Genomic DNA, 15,407 nt, shown 5'->3' with positions numbered 1-15,407 from the left:
TTATAATTCAGTATTCTCAATATTTATTCAGAAAGATTTATAAATAAGAAAAGGTATTGCAATTAATAAGAATTATTGCGTTACAATTGAAAGACATACGGTGCCATTTCACCGCTGACTGAGGATCACGGACTTTTGGCTAGCTTTTTAGATTTCAGTTTAACGGATTCTTTACCGTGAAACTTGTCTGATAGGCCGTAGTGACTAAAATGTGCAAACATTTCAGAAATTCGATTACGAAGTATTAAAAACACACTCGCAATGCCGTAAAGCTTCTGGTGTTTTAGTCATAGAATATATCTAATGGTTTTTTCTAAATGCCATTACTCATCTTAATCTCAATTTCGCGGAAGAAAGTTCATCAATGTAAATGTACAATATATAAATTTTCTAATCTTCAGTATTCTCAATATTTATTCAGAAAGATTTTCAAAAAAATTGGAAGACTTACGGCTTACGGTGCCTTTTTACCGCTGAGAATCACGTATGGACTTCGCATTTCTCTCTGCTTGTCCTGTAACCTTTTTAGTGTGTTGAGCGGTGTATCAATCGAGGACATTCGGTTCATCAGCTACATCCATTTAAAAATAAAAAAAGGCATAAACAATTTTGTGTACAAATAATAATAAACAAATATCAAATACCATTTTATCTTCATCCTTTTGGGCTCGCTTTTCAGACTTAAGTTTACCGGATCCTTTACCATGAAACTTGTGTGATAAGTGACTAAAATGTGCAAAATATTTGAGAAATTTGATTACAAGTTCTAAAAAAGAAACACACAACAAATAATAAAAATACCGGAAAGCTTCTTTAGTCGACATGGCTTTGCCATTATCATCAGTATACTCAAGCTTTGGCAAAGGTTTGTAACCCTCTTTGCCTTTAAATTTAACGATCGGACCATCGAGACGATTTCTTCTCGAATATTTGTCATCCTCTCTATAAAATAATGAAATGAAGGTTAGAAATACTCAATTTCGCATAAACAAATCACAAAACAAATGTACGTTGTTTTGTCTTCTATGGTGTAGCGCTGTGCTTGCAGCTCTTGGGCGGACTTCGAAATAACTATCTTTTTCTCCTCTTCCTTTTCCAGATAGCCTTTACTCATAGCCAACTTCAAAGCTGCAGCCATTCCCGAGCCAACGTTAGGTTCCTCGTCCAGGATAACGGACGGTAACGTAGCGTGTTCTATTCGACAGAGAAGTGTTCAAAAATGCAAACGTTGACAAAAAAGCGACGAAACAGTACACTATACACTACATACCATTTTCATTACGATCGATATCCATGCTGTCGCCCGAACCTTGTTCGTTTTCACGCTCGAATAAAACGTTCCATCCACCGCGGTCTTGAAGTCGCTCAGCCTCTCTTTTTCGTTCTTCTATTTCTTGATTTCTTCTACGTTCTTTTGCCAACTGTCGCTCGAAATCCTGTTGCCAATAGAGAAACAAATCAAGTAAAGGGAGACAAACAAGCATTATGTAATGAATACCATTAACTCATCTTCGTCTTCATCGCGATTGCCTGCCATACCATAGGTCGGTATGTCACCAAGAATGCGACAAAATTCAGCAGTCGCATTCAATATTATGCTACTCTTCAGATGATCCTCATCTACAACTTTAGTTTCTTCCAAAATTTCGCGCTTTTTTGACTGTATGATGTTCCATTGTTCAATCTTTCTTTCTTTTAGCTGATTCGCTTTTAATAGTGCCTGACATATTTCTTTCTGCGATTCGTCTGTAGTAATTTTAAAGCTGCTCAAATCTGGCGTTGGATAAACAAAAATAAACTTAAAAAAAAAAATAAGATTTATAATAATATACTATTTAAACTAAAAAACCTTCTGGTGCGTCTTCATTTATTTTCTTCTTTCGAGAGCTGGTTCCTAAGTCTGACAAAATTGTCCCTTCTTGTGTTTCTTGAATAAGATCATCATCAGCTTTCAAAATTCCATCAACATTGGACTGAATCTTTTTGACACGTCGTTTTACCTTTTTGAAGGAAATCATTTCTTCAGCCGTGTAATATTCAGATGCAATTCGGAGCGGTCCCGATCCCAGCGATTCAATTTTCTTCTGTTGCAATTTGAGTTTGTCTTTCATCAACTTTTTGGCTTCTTGATTGCCAGCAATTTTACCTAACATTTAACAAAAACATTTTATAAGTACAACAGAATGAAACCCTATGAATATTTTACCTAGAACAAAGCTATCATGTTTTTCTCCTTCTATTTCTGTGTCATATTTAGCAAGCACAAGCTTTGGTTTAGGAATAGGAAGACCCAATTCATCCATTCCTTCCTCTGCACATGGCTGGTAGCCAGGTCTCTGTTTCTTGATTTCATTGTTCTTTTTATAGCCTTCTATGTCAACAAGGTTGACATATATCAAAACATCCCCTTCTTGCAATATGTTTTGATCTTTAAGAGTCAATACTACTTCTTTCCCTTCTGCCATCATTTCCTAACAAAATAAAAGCAACATTTTTACACTATAGCAAATAAAATTATGAAGTTGGTGACTTACCCTGCCATGTTCTACTTTAATTCCTTGTAAATCTCTACTTGTGTATGCTTTTTGTTTAATCAGTTCAGCTGTTACCAAATCTTTTACTCCAAAAGCCACATCCATTTCTTCGAGCATTTCTGCTCTTTTTTTAGCTTCATCTTTATCTTTCTGTATCCTTCTTGATTTTTCAACCCAGTTAACAACACTATCATCATCAGCTGCTGCATGTGCAAGAGAACACACCTCAGCAAGCTTTTTTTCTATTTGCCTCTTTTCTCGCCTTTCATCTAATTTTCGTCTGAACTCTTCTGTGGCTTTCTTTTCACGCAGGTTCTCTAAAGTAACACCACATTTGTATAATACAAGCAGGGGTATAATGCAAGTAAAGACATTTAGGGGAAATCATTACCTGCTGGAAAATGAACCTCCTTGTTCTCAAAACTGGCTTCAACAACTGAGTTCTCTTCTCCAAACTCCATGTTGGGATAACAGAATTTAAACCACGGTGAAAAAAGGAGAATGGTAGATCCACGGATTAGGAATTTGCTGATTCGGCGTAACGTATTCTCAGCTAGAGCCTAGCGCTTTGCTTCAGCTTCAATTACTTAGGCCTACTTACTTTGTATTAATAACAACAATGCCACATGTGGTCTCCGACTCCGTGTGTAACTTAGACCTTTTTGCTACGGCTCCGCAAAGCCAAAAGTCGTGCGACCAATCGACTAGTGCGCATGGTAGCCGGGGCCCGGGGGCGGGGTAGCCGATTCTTTGCTGCAAATTTTGCTTGTTCATGTAGAGTGGTCTGTAGAGCAACTTTCCCGTAGCCCGTAGGTCTATCCTATCTTTAAATATTCAAAATAGCTAGTTAGCATTACTCATAACCTATCTCAATACAGCAAAGTTGCCCTATTTGGAGCCCTATTAGGACGGAAGCAAAATTTGAAGCAAAGAATCAGCAAAACGACGCATCACGCAAGTCTATAAGCCAAGACAAACGTTATAGACTTCTAGTACGACACGCATTTCTGTCTTTTCATTGGCTCATGGGAATGTCACGTGGTCTTACTTTCAAGTCACGCCGTCAGAGCGCTGCGCTATGCCCGGGGACCTAGCAGTAGACACATCGGCAGCTCTCGTTTAAAGCGCAACAGACAACATTTGACAATGTTTTGATTCCGTATTGTTTGGATAATAACTAGGGAAATAAACCTAAAAGCACTAAAGGTTATGTGGTTTGCTCACTGATTTCCTAAGATAAGACAACAACAAAAAAAATCACGTGAGCGGTCAATTGTTACCTTGCTGAGTGTGACTTGTGTGGAAAAACTAATAGTCATAGATCAAACATAGTAACAACATTCATAGATATCAGACTTTATGATTATATTACACTCTATAATGTGCTAGTCATTGTTTGTTTAAACTGAAACGGGTATATAGTGGTTAAATGCGTTAATTCATGATACGCGAATTTATAAATTTAAAACATGGATAGTGAAAAAATTCTGCAAGGCAGTATTAAATCTGCTTCATATAACATGATCCTGCAGGTACAGTGTACACATAACAATTGCTAACTGTGAATTTGATTATTTCAATGTGGATTGTGTAATTTTTTTAGGTGGCTTTCAGAGTTATTACATTTGTTTTGAATGGACTTGTTCTTCACAATGTAGACAAAGATGTCCTTGGCATTTTAAATGTCCGTCTGATGCTACTGATGTAAATACTCAATATTAATTTATTACTATTGTTACATGAACCATTTGAAATGTTTTACTTGTAATAGAATGACAATCCTATTTGTTTCACGAGAAGCGTTTCGTCGAGCTTGTATGAGTAAAACAAGAGATCATAATTGGCCTCAGGTGATCAATCTTTTGTGGTTAACGTAAGTAAGCCTAACAAGATAACAATTTTGCAACCAAATTATAATCATTGTCTTTCTCATCATTATATTTTAGGGTGCCAAGTGTAATAATTTGTTCATTAACATTTTGTTACATTTGGTTGCATTTACTAGAACTTCCGGCAGATAAGTATGTTGCAGATTACAAGTTTGCTGTTTACATGTTTGGAGCAAGCTGTACAATTGAATCCTTTGTAGAGCCTGTCTATATTTTTTCCCAGGCTTTTCAATATGTTAGATGGAGGGTATGTAAAAACAACACAATACCAAAAAAAAGTAAATGAATAATTTTGTCTATATTTTTTTTCTTCAGATTTTTGTGGATTGTGTAATGATGTTCATCAGAGTTGGCACATTGGTTGTATCTGTGTTATACTTCCCAGCTTACACCATCAAAACAATGGCGTGTGGACAATTTGTTGTTTCTACTGTTCTTGTGGTGCTCTATTGGATTTATTTTCACCAAGAATTTCAAAAGAAAGCAAAGGTTGTAAAAAACAAAGATTTGCATCCTGATGATCCATTGTTGGCATTACCTTTCGATTCTCTGCGTGATTTCCTTCCTAGAAAAATCCAAGATCAGGTAGGTATTCACATTTTGCGCCATTAAAATTTGTTGAAGAAAGTTATTTGCTTAGCATATTCCTTTTCTTTTGATAGACGTTCATTGGAGGTGATCTTGCTTTTCTAACTTGGGGATTTTTTAAGCAAGTACGGTGTCGACACGCAAAAATTAAAGCAAATTCATTTTAAAAAATCGCCTTCTTTGCAGGGGATTTTGAAACAAGTTTTAACCGAAGGCGAGAGATACGTTATGACTGTGTTTGCCGTTTTAAGTTTTGCGGAACAAGGCGTCTATGACGTGGTTAATAATCTTGGGTCGATGGCAGCACGATTTATCTTCCTTCCAATCGAAGAAAGCAGTTATTTTTATTTTGCGCAGATGTTAAACAGACAAATCCCAATTGAAAATCAGCCTCGACAAGAAATTGATCAAGTGGCTAGAGTTTTGTTTAAACTTTTGAGGGCTCTTATCCTTTTGGGTGGCATTGTGGTTGTCTTCGGATTCTCGTATTCTCACCTGCTCCTTCATCTCTATGGCGGCGCAACTTTGACTGAGGGATCCGGTCCACTGTTGATGAGAACACATTGTCTAGCAGTTTGTCTTATGGTTTGTTGTAAAAAAAAGTTAAGTATAAAAGTATGTCTTTTTCAATTTTTTTGTTCCTTCCCAAGGCCATCAATGGAGTAACAGAAGCATACGTGTTTGCTGCCATGAGTCCACAACAGCTGGACAAGTATAACGGGTTAATGGTTATACTTTCTTGTATGTTCTTGTTCCTGTCTTGGATGCTTAGTCGTTCCATTGGAAGCGTGGGCTTCATTCTAGCCAATTGCGTTAATATGATTTTAAGAGTCATTCACAGGTAACTAACTATACGTTACTCGTAATTCCATCTCGTTTTGTTGGTTTAATTCTGTTTCTTCTAGTCTTTGGTTCATTAAACGTCAGTATCAAAATTTTGAATTTAAGCCACTGGGTGGTCTAATACCTAGTGTGCTTGAATGTGCTGCTATGATATTGGCCTTTGTCGTAACAGCAACTTCTTCGGTGAGTTAAAAAAATTTAAGATTTAAAAAACCTAACCTAAACTTACGGCTAAAATTATTACTTTTTCATTTCACAGTGGTTTATATACCCTGATTCTGCAATTCTACATGTTGCTATCGGTGCTATCAGCGGTATAGTCGTGGTCGTAGCCATTCTTTATGATGAACCTGAATTAAGGCGCTCAATCGTAGTCATCGTTAAGAAACGAATGGGCAAGGTAGATTGATTATTCTTGTGACAGTTGTCATCAAACAGATTTTGAGACTTTTAAAGTGTGTATTGATTAAATCGAGATAATAAATGAGAATAAATAATTAATGCAGTCAACATTTTAAAGAAGCGTGCATCTTTCTTCTTTCTGATAACGTAGGATTATTATATTAGACCGCGTGGCTTACGCGGTATGCATAGGATAATACTGACCGAAGTAATCGTAATAAAGATTACAAAGGGTGCAAATTTCCGAGTTATGATTAACCCAGAAATTATTTGAATCGCGTTTCTGTGAAAAATGCGATTCGTTTACATCTTGTTGTGAGTGACTAAAATGTCCATCTTCATATTCCCAATCCGCCGTCGGTTGACGACCTTTATGCGATTGTAATGTTTCGAATGTTGATGTTTGCGATGGGCATTCACTTGTTTGATACTGATCAGGTAATCCCCATCCATATTTTCTTTCACTCTCCGGTTCCCAGAGATAGAAACCTTGGCTTATTTTAGGCTTCCGACGCATTAAACTTGAAACTGTTTCCATGTGAGAAGTGCTTCTATGTAGAGGTGATTTAACCGAACGCACCGCAGGAAAATGTGGTGTAGCTGTCTTGTGATCAACGTAATGAGAAGATGGATCGGCAGAAGGTGTACGACAAATGAGCTTATCGTCAACATGTCTGACGCAAAAAATTTGTCTTTTTATCGGCTTAATTTTAGGTTGCGGCTCGGATCGAGAGATTGCCATTTTCTGACACGGCCTAATAGGGTTCACATTTTCTGACCAGTGAGAGGTCGGCAAAGGCTCTTGTAGCGGAGCTTCGTAGTATGGATTCTGAGAACCAAAAGAGATAAGTCACTTGATGTGCTGAATAAATAATATTTGATCAATGAAATTATTAGTACCTCAGAACCTTTAAGTCCAAGAGTTAAATTGCAGCCTCCATCACGAGAAATTTCAAGAGCAGTGTCGTTTACTTTCATGAGTCTTACTGTTATTGTGGCATTCACGTAAGGATTTGCGATTCCCTAAAAATATACATACGGAAGATTAGGTCATCATATTTAACTGCTGCCTAATTACATTTAAAACCGGAAAATGATGGGTAGTATGCATAATCATGGTGTGCTGTTCGGTTCGAATCTCTCTCTCTCTAATAATGTAAGGACTCTCAAAGATAATATCATTTAAATCTGTGCTGAATATTGCAAGGACCTTAGAGCCCATTTGATACAGTTGCACCAATTCGATGGAGATTCTTTCACCACTTAAAGCTGAAAATAGATGCTTAGCAGTACTGCACAAGGGAAAAGTCTAGAGAACAATAAGGCGAATGTTATTTGGGTATCAATTGTAATTCAAGTCCTATCATTCGTGTACTCTTTCGACTCGCATCTTCTCGTCCACCTGCAGCGGAAATTGAGCCTTTAGTAGTCGACTTCGTAAGTACGACCCCAGCAAGCTCAGCCGCAAATGAACCCATTTTGATGGGTCTAAACGAATATTTGGACATGTAACCTGCAAAAAGAAAAATTTGAATTTATTTACCGTTTACTTTTCTTAAGGTTGATTAAGCCTTCAGTCTCTAAGTACTGACCGAATTAATTTTGATTTCAAAGACAATTTTTAGCGATGTTCTTTTCATTCTGAATCCATAACCATGGTAACGTCAAACATTGATTGTCGATGCCTAGCTAACACAAACACACAAACAACGGCGGTAACAAGTGCTTTAACACTTGCAATACCTGGGCAGAACCAAATGCAGGTTCTATAAACGCCTATGTAATAAAATATGTGTATGCTACCTATATTGCGGTAATTTTCTACTGGCATATCTGAAGTTTACTTAATTTTTTAAACCATAACTTTTGTTATGCTTTGCGTTGTTTAAAATTTTTTTGAATTTTTCTTGCTTAAGAGAAAAAGGATTCGTCTCATTTAATATCTGTAGATTATTACTCTATTTAGCGCATGATTTTATAACACAACAGTTACACAAAGTTCATGAAACGGCAAAAAAGCAACATTGTATATCTGATTTACATACAGTGCGGAAGCGGACTTCGACGTACAACTTACAATACAAGCATACAAGTATACAACACTTCACCTGATTTCTGTGAAATCAAAAAATTAATTAGTTGTTGTTAATTGATGTACTTTCGTTGTTTTCTTTCATTTAAAAATCAATTTCACAAACACCGGAAGTCTGCCGGAAAGGAAAGGAAACTAGCCCGAAAAATTTCGTTCATACTCGACAATTTGGCATCGTCTTGTTTTTAATTTTGATAAACATTTTCGTCTGCATATGTCATGTTATCATTTCTGCTCGATTCCGAAATTCAGAGGCACAGCACAAGTCCGAAGTTCAAACAGTTATAAATTTCATCTCGTTATGGTGCTCTCGTGTTGCTTCTATTACATCTTTTAGTGGTGGAGTCATTTTTTTGTCTTTGAATAATCCTAGAATTGGTCTATCAATGTGTGTATTTTATTGTGGTCAGTTGGTTATTCAATTATCAGTTGATGCATAGTAAATGCCAACTGCCAAGTGTTAGTCAATAACGGAGATTGATTAATTTAAGCATTAATCCTCTAGAGAATGAGCCTGTCTGTAAAAGAGATGTCTGGAATTTTAAATGTTTTATCTAATCATTCCAGTTCAGTTGCTTCAGTCCTGGATCAAATATCATTTTTCATGGTTTATTATATTTCATATTTGCTAAAAAAATTACTTTTCAAATTCCATTAATTACTTTTATCTATTTTACTAGGTATACCCATGGGCAACAGCTTTAAGCAAAATTGTAGCTTATTACTTTTTTCCAGAGTCCTGTGGCTGGTGGAATAACTTCAAAGAACAATTTTTTTATGGCCCTCTTCTTTGCATTTTCTTTCTTGGGCTTTTTCCAGTTGGAATATCAGGTCCTTTTTTTAAATATATTATCATTATTTCAATTATGTCTTTGAATAACATTGTGTATTGCACAGGCTTTATTCTGTGGGTATTTGTTTGTTGTTTCTTCCCACGGAAAAAGTACTCATATTTGGAATTGTGTCCAAAACGAAGTCATACAAGCAATGAAACAAGTAAAAACGTGTTTACTTTGGCCACTTGTAATGTTTTGTTGGCAAATGAAACCTTTTCTAGATGGAATAATAATGGAAATCCCATGGCTAGGTCAAAATTAATAGGCATGTATTGTATTTTTGTGTGTGATAACCAATGGATTATACTATTGATTTTTAACTCAGGAAAGAGACTGCTGCAACAAACGCCATATTTTCTGCAAAATTTCCTTCTTTCTAATTTATCAAAAAAAGATACCGTCACAAATTCCCTTCCGGACGTAGACATTTTATGTATACAAGAAGTGTGGGAAAGATATTGGGCTGCGACCATGATTGACCAGTTGGGATCAAAATACAGCTATTTCATTCATGGTACAATTTTTACTGTAAAAAACAACCACAGAAGTAGGGTTCAAGGCTAGTATTCATATTTCAGATGTTGGAGATCATCGTCCGAAATCTAATTACTGTTTATTCGGTAAATACATAAGAGTTGATAAGTATTTTAAAGAGAAACAAACGGCATGTTCTTTTTAAAATCCTTTCTTATTAACGTTCAATTTGAAGGCAGTGGTTTATTCGTCGCCTGCAAGTACCCCATTATTGCTGTAAAATTCCAACCATTTCAGTATCGTACTCATTATGCCAAGTTCTTCTCATACGGAGTCCTTTGCTTGAAGGTAAAATAATTAACTGCCAAGAATAAAGCGTTAAGCAATTTAAAAAAATCATAATCGATTGTCTATGAACCATTTCTAGATACAAATCAGTAAAGATCGAGTAGCGTATGTCGCTAATTTGCATGGTCAAGCCTACCAGGGAAAAGACGCTGTTCTATACAACCAGCTAAGCGAGTCTCTATCCGCAATCAATGCTTTCAGACTCCAGACTCGACTTCCTGAAGATAACGTCGTTTTTGATGCTATTTGTGGTGATTTTAATTTTGATAATTTGGTAAGTCAAATTAAAGATATTCAATTATTCATTGAATACCACTGTTTGAGCAATGTTCTTTTTTTTTTAAACTTATCTATCGGTAGTCCCCAGGCGATACAGCTACACAAAACCATCCACTATTTAACCAGTACATCGATATCTGTTCAAAAAGTAACCAAATTATCGTCCTTACAGTAAAATTTAACGTATGCGAAATGAAGGGCATTTCACTAATATATATTGTGTCTAATTGAAAATGCGCACAATTAAGTTTTTAAAAAAATGTTTTTGTTTTAGGGACAGGGGAAGATCACAGTTGGACGGTGGGAACCGAATTGCGGCAACTGAGGATGCACGAAGCAACCGTTTCAACCCCTGATAAATTGCGCGATGTTTTAGTTGACGATTTAAAGCGTCGGCAATACGTCCTTGATGCTGATGTCTTGGAGCATACCACAGCTCTTGCATCAATTGATCCCGCACCAAATGGAAATGGTAAACCTTATTGGAACTTATTTTGGTGTATGGTGTCTTGCATCTTTTTGTTTTTCCCTTTTTTTCTTTTATTGAAACAGGAGAGGTTGTAGCTGAAACGTGGGGAGGCAAGCGGCGGATTGATCGAATTCTCATAAGGAAAGACTCCCCAGCTCAAGTGATAGGTTATGCCTTTAGTTCCGTTCTGGCAGGGTTGACTGATCACATTCCAGTGGCTCTGAGTCTCAAGTTAACTAATGATTCTTAGGCCTAAAAGTAGTAGAAATAAAGGACTGATTGGTTCCTTCAGTGCATTGTGTCCTGCTCGTGTTAGCTCATGTTAAACAAATTAGTGCAAAATTGCATGATTGTTAGAATAATATATATGTGTATGCAAATATATATATCATGTTATACAATAAAAATATATCTAAAATTATCATTGAATAAACTGGTTATAATCACAATAACATTATCTTGTCATATAATAGTATTAATTGTATTGTTTGGGATAGTGATGTCGTGAAAGGAAGGAAGCTATTAAAAAACAATGTTGGTATTCAGAACGCCAATATTGTAAGTCTGATACTTCCGTAGCCGAACGAGACGAAAACTGGCACGTCACTTATTTGTTTCCCCCACCTCCAGCGGAAGTCTATTGCAATCCCATGTAGCTAGTTTGTGTTCGTTTTAACGGGAAGATGGGTGTCACAAAAGAAAGTTCACATCTCCGTTTGATATCCCTAAAACATCACATTCCGTCCGACTTACAGCGTCTCTTTATTTTAACGTAAATGTACGTAAATATCCTTCATTTATTTTATTTCACATTCCAGTTTATGAGTTAAACAGCTCATGATCTTTATGGGCCGCATCTTAACATAGCGCTTAAGACAAATATTCGCATTGTTATTTACATAATTAAAATTTGTTTGGCTAAAGGTGGCTGAGCAGATTATTTGACTGGTTTGTGCTAACACAACCCAATCGAACCCAATAGAAATTTCAATCACACTTCATTTTTCTTTTTACATTAAACATTGCTTGTATTTCAAAACACTAATGCCGACTAATACAAATAATAAAAACTGCAATCAAGCATGGAAATACAGTTAAAATGACATGATATATGTAGCAACAAGGAAGTCCTCAGTGAAGGCGTAACGCTCACGTGAACACCGAAGAAAGACATCGCCCATCTTACTGAACTAAAAGGAGGTGAACTTCCCACGTATAAAAGCCCGGGTGTTGGATTTCCAAGTCGAATCTTCAGCCGTCTTTTTCGTGAAGAAGGACGTTTCACAAGGTTCTTCCGCTGCAAGTTTTTCTCCTAACTGAAATGCAGCAAAGACGGCTAGCAGTCTTATTATATTGTGTGCTCATCAGCAGTTGTGTCTACTGCCAACGAGACCGTAGTTATGATGAGGAGGAAATCGACGAAAAGCAGCTAGCTGCTCCGGCAAGAGGCGTTTTCGGTAAGCACTGGCGTCACAAGGTATTGGACACCCAATCAAAAAGGTCTGCCATCAACAACGAAACCATCGCTGCGGCCGCTAATGCTGTTGAAACCGGTGTGGAAAACAGCGGATCACGCGAGGGAAAATGTAATATCCTCAACAAAGACGGAGAATGTACATGCGTCAACTAATTCTTGAATCTCGATATAGTCTTTTCACTGTTTACTGTCGTGAAATTCGCCAACGACGACTGCACGACATCATCAAACGAAAATGGTACCTGCTACTCCGCATCCGAGTGCAGCGCTAGAGGTGGTGTCGCCAGCGGATCCTGCGCTGGTGGATTTGGCGTCTGTTGCACTTGTTCGTCTAACCATTTATCAAATTTTAATGAACCCAGCATAAAAAGCTTTTATTGACATAACATTTACTAAATTAGTTTCTTTCACCTGTGGCCAAACAACCAACCAGAATTCTTCCTATTTTTCCAATCTGAATTATCCTTCCAGCTACGATGCTACAGGATCCTGTCAGCTAACTGTGAACAAGGCATCAAGCAACGTATGCCAGTTAAGGTAAATAATGATACTATATCTATAAAAATCAACAGTTGATTGCTAATTTAATATAATATCCATTTTTAGACTTGATTTTGTTGTCATGATGTTGGTGCAACCAGAAACAAATGACAGCAATTGCAACCGAGATCAATTTATTGTCACAGGCGGAAGTCGTGTTCCGTCTATTTGCGGAACAAACAACGGACAGCACAGTATAAGAGTTTTAAAAATAAAAGAAGTTATTTAGTTTGTACTTAAACGAGTGAAAAATCTTTTTTTTAGTGTACGTGGAAACTGGATTACTCGGGAATAGTCCAATCACATTGACAGTGGTTACCAGTGGAACCGGATTTTCTCGCCAGTGGAGAATAAAAGTGACGCAGATGAATTGCGATTCCATCTCGAGAGGTGACGTATACTTGAAATGAATACAAATAAAATCTCTCCACTATTTGAAACAAGACTTAATGACAAAAATATTTCTCGAATATAAGCTCCAAATAGTTGCGTGCAATACTTTACCGGCGTGTCGGGTACAATTCAGTCTTTCAACTACGATGGAACTTCCGGCCGACAACTTTCCAACCAAGATTACACAATATGTATCCGCACTGAAAGCAATTTTTGCAGCATCGCCTACAGTGTATGCAATGGCGGAGTTTATTCCATCACTGGTCCTACTGGAGGTTCAGCTACTGCTGTGGGAACACCGATCGGAGCACTGGTGAGTTAATTATTGAACATGGGATTTTCAAAAACGACAGCATTGAATGAATGTATGGAATGTGTTCTATCAATTACAGGTAGGATCAACTACTTGCAACTCTGATTGGTTAACTATTCCTTGTGCTTCCGACACTGGGAGAGCCATTCAGCGCGGTAATTCTGTATGTCAAGATCGCTTGTGTGGTGATGCATTTGCATCGGTGGTTCAGGCTACTAGCGGGACCGTCATATCCAGCGTGCGACCTTTCCGAGTGACTGTTCACTTTGACGGTTTCGAGGCCATTGTACCAACTTCGGTCACAAACGTTCAACCACAATTTAATAATCGAGGATTTTGCCTCAGCTACATCCAACAGCCATGCACTTCCATATAACCGAAAAGAGTATAGGCTACTTCGTTTCTAATGTTATTAAAACCAAAAATAATACCGTAAGTTTGTACTGTTCTTCAAAAAACATTTTAAAGCCAATAACTGCAATTTATAATAAACCAGTTATTCATTAATCCGTCGCCTAACTATTCGCATTTTTTGATTGAATTATGTTTTCTATAAATATTTTGTTGTGAAAAAAAAAATGCATTAGACACAGCAGTAGTCGGCAGTAGTAATATTAGAATTCGAAGAACTCTATTTCTCCCGAATGATAACCCGTCGCTCTTTCAATAATCGGCCGCAGGTTGGCCAATCACCAACACCAATCAGCCCCATCACTGATTTCATTTTCAAAATCGTTTGTAGAAAACATGAATGGCGCTTATAAAATGGAAATGTTGTACTGTATATAATGATATTTATCTCTTTTTCCATTTTCTTTACCCGATATTCGCTTTCGCTGCATAAATCAGAGAAAATTCGGGAGGAGGAGTGGAAATGTTTTAACATGGTGCAATGGGGGGTGGAGGTACCAGGGCTGCTCAGCTACTTTTAACTCAAGCTTAACAGCCTCTATGAAAGAGGAGTCTTGGAAGCCCTGCGGATTAAATACGACTACACATTTTTATTGGCAATTCTTGACATCAAACATATTTTATTTATTTTTTATCCCCAGACACTCGCCTATAACAGAGATCAACCGAAATTAGTTAAAGCAGGGGTATGGAGAGATGGTTGCCAAATGCCAAATGACCATGTTAAATTTCCCATAAGGCCGACATAAGGGGATTCGACGGGAAGCTACTTTTTAACGACATTTGTATGGACATGATAAGGAGGCCGCTTTGAATCAACGCCATCTAGGCTGTTGCGGCATATGGATGGACATTCAACTTGATCTTTTAGTAAAATGAGCGGACGACCCGTTATGGGAAATGTAACATGGAGACTGGCAACCATCTCTCCATACGCATGGTTAAAGGCACGGTTGACAAAATAAGACATGGGCCATCAAAACCTTAGCGTCGTCAAAGAGCAACAACAGTCGAGATGGTAATTATTTTTCTATGATTACGTTAACCTTAATTACCCCTATCAACACATATTTCTGAAAAATAATTCCAGTGGTCTTGGACGAGTTCCCGAAATGGCTGAAACGTTCCATGGACCGGATAAAAGACACTAACACGCACCAAAACACCAAGTTGAAGAGGATCACCAACGAAAAAAAGGAGAATCGCCTGTCAGTGTGCCAGGGCAGCAACGCAGCAACAACAAGAAGGAAAAGAAGAAAAACAATTCCAAAGAAGATGATCTCACTTACGGCACGCGGGATTGCGACATTGGTAAATCTTCGTCTATGAAATTGTATCTTTTATTGTTGTGTGAGAACTCAACACGCCAACATCTTGTTACAACAGCCATGGTGGACAGGATCAAGGCCGGAACTTTAGACATGGATTACTTCTGTCTCGGCTGTCATGTGGAAGTCTGCGCAATCCGGTGCAATCGCGAATGCAAGGTGATTATTTTTCCTAAATTAATTAAGAGCGC

The 15,407-nt window shown here is 37.4% G+C and overlaps 6 protein-coding genes and 1 long non-coding RNA gene across 10 annotated transcripts in view; 5 read left to right on the top strand and 2 right to left on the bottom strand.

The window, feature by feature from the left end:
• Nucleotides 1-15,407, top strand: part of LOC124342055 (THO complex subunit 2-like) — a 366,722-nt gene that overhangs the window by 154,773 nt on the left and 196,542 nt on the right. The window lies entirely within an intron of this gene.
• Nucleotides 3-3,188, bottom strand: LOC124343042 (U4/U6.U5 tri-snRNP-associated protein 1-like). Of its 2 annotated transcripts, XM_046796155.1 has the most exons (11): nt 2,926-3,188; nt 2,535-2,851; nt 2,207-2,471; nt 1,850-2,146; nt 1,499-1,773; nt 1,271-1,436; nt 1,011-1,194; nt 802-942; nt 645-726; nt 452-571; nt 3-204 (listed from the first exon to the last, which is right to left on the bottom strand). In XM_046796155.1, the coding sequence occupies exons 1-10, from the start codon at nt 2,993-2,995 to the stop codon at nt 455-457; spliced, it is 1,914 nt and encodes a 637-aa protein (XP_046652111.1). In that variant the 5' UTR covers nt 2,996-3,188; the 3' UTR covers nt 3-204; nt 452-454. The 2 variants fall into 2 exon arrangements, with proteins under 2 accessions (XP_046652111.1, XP_046652112.1); XM_046796156.1 differs by lacking the exon at nt 3-204 and having other exon boundaries at nt 397-571.
• Nucleotides 3,802-6,364, top strand: LOC124343047 (protein RFT1 homolog). Its single transcript, XM_046796161.1, has 10 exons — nt 3,802-4,066; nt 4,138-4,238; nt 4,306-4,407; nt 4,481-4,670; nt 4,739-5,008; nt 5,086-5,136; nt 5,198-5,596; nt 5,662-5,852; nt 5,917-6,037; nt 6,114-6,364. Exons 1-10 carry the CDS (start codon nt 4,004-4,006, stop codon nt 6,261-6,263), a joined length of 1,638 nt encoding a protein of 545 aa, XP_046652117.1. The 5' UTR covers nt 3,802-4,003; the 3' UTR covers nt 6,264-6,364.
• Nucleotides 6,391-7,930, bottom strand: LOC124343054. Its single transcript, XM_046796170.1, has 5 exons — nt 7,849-7,930; nt 7,632-7,769; nt 7,344-7,565; nt 7,157-7,279; nt 6,391-7,085 (listed from the first exon to the last, which is right to left on the bottom strand). Exons 1-5 carry the CDS (start codon nt 7,894-7,896, stop codon nt 6,432-6,434), a joined length of 1,185 nt encoding a protein of 394 aa, XP_046652126.1. The 5' UTR covers nt 7,897-7,930; the 3' UTR covers nt 6,391-6,431.
• Nucleotides 8,562-11,187, top strand: LOC124343049 (sphingomyelin phosphodiesterase 5-like). Of its 2 annotated transcripts, XM_046796163.1 has the most exons (10): nt 8,562-8,955; nt 9,029-9,179; nt 9,246-9,449; nt 9,510-9,698; nt 9,763-9,804; nt 9,894-10,006; nt 10,086-10,280; nt 10,367-10,433; nt 10,560-10,757; nt 10,838-11,187. In XM_046796163.1, the coding sequence occupies exons 1-10, from the start codon at nt 8,857-8,859 to the stop codon at nt 11,002-11,004; spliced, it is 1,425 nt and encodes a 474-aa protein (XP_046652119.1). In that variant the 5' UTR covers nt 8,562-8,856; the 3' UTR covers nt 11,005-11,187. The 2 variants fall into 2 exon arrangements, with proteins under 2 accessions (XP_046652119.1, XP_046652120.1); XM_046796164.1 differs by lacking the exons at nt 8,562-8,955; nt 9,029-9,179 and having other exon boundaries at nt 9,267-9,344; nt 9,406-9,449.
• On the top strand, nt 11,995-14,559 carry LOC124343050. 2 transcript variants are annotated; one of them, XM_046796166.1, is made up of 8 exons: nt 11,995-12,340; nt 12,404-12,556; nt 12,633-12,768; nt 12,838-12,965; nt 13,036-13,161; nt 13,248-13,477; nt 13,557-13,876; nt 14,547-14,559. In XM_046796166.1, the coding sequence occupies exons 1-7, from the start codon at nt 12,076-12,078 to the stop codon at nt 13,851-13,853; spliced, it is 1,335 nt and encodes a 444-aa protein (XP_046652122.1). In that variant the 5' UTR covers nt 11,995-12,075; the 3' UTR covers nt 13,854-13,876; nt 14,547-14,559. The 2 variants fall into 2 exon arrangements, with proteins under 2 accessions (XP_046652122.1, XP_046652121.1); XM_046796165.1 differs by lacking the exon at nt 14,547-14,559 and having other exon boundaries at nt 13,557-14,221.
• LOC124343112 lies at nt 14,859-15,342 on the top strand. The gene is made up of 3 exons (XR_006919171.1): nt 14,859-14,906; nt 14,979-15,199; nt 15,275-15,342. It is a non-coding gene; the product is annotated as an uncharacterized LOC124343112 (long non-coding RNA).

Source organism: Daphnia pulicaria, chromosome 6, assembly GCF_021234035.1.
Source record: "Daphnia pulicaria isolate SC F1-1A chromosome 6, SC_F0-13Bv2, whole genome shotgun sequence".
Taxonomy (NCBI): domain Eukaryota; kingdom Metazoa; phylum Arthropoda; class Branchiopoda; order Diplostraca; family Daphniidae; genus Daphnia; species Daphnia pulicaria.
The sequence above is the reverse complement of the archived record's forward strand: the minus strand, read 5'-3'. Positions and strand labels throughout refer to the sequence as shown.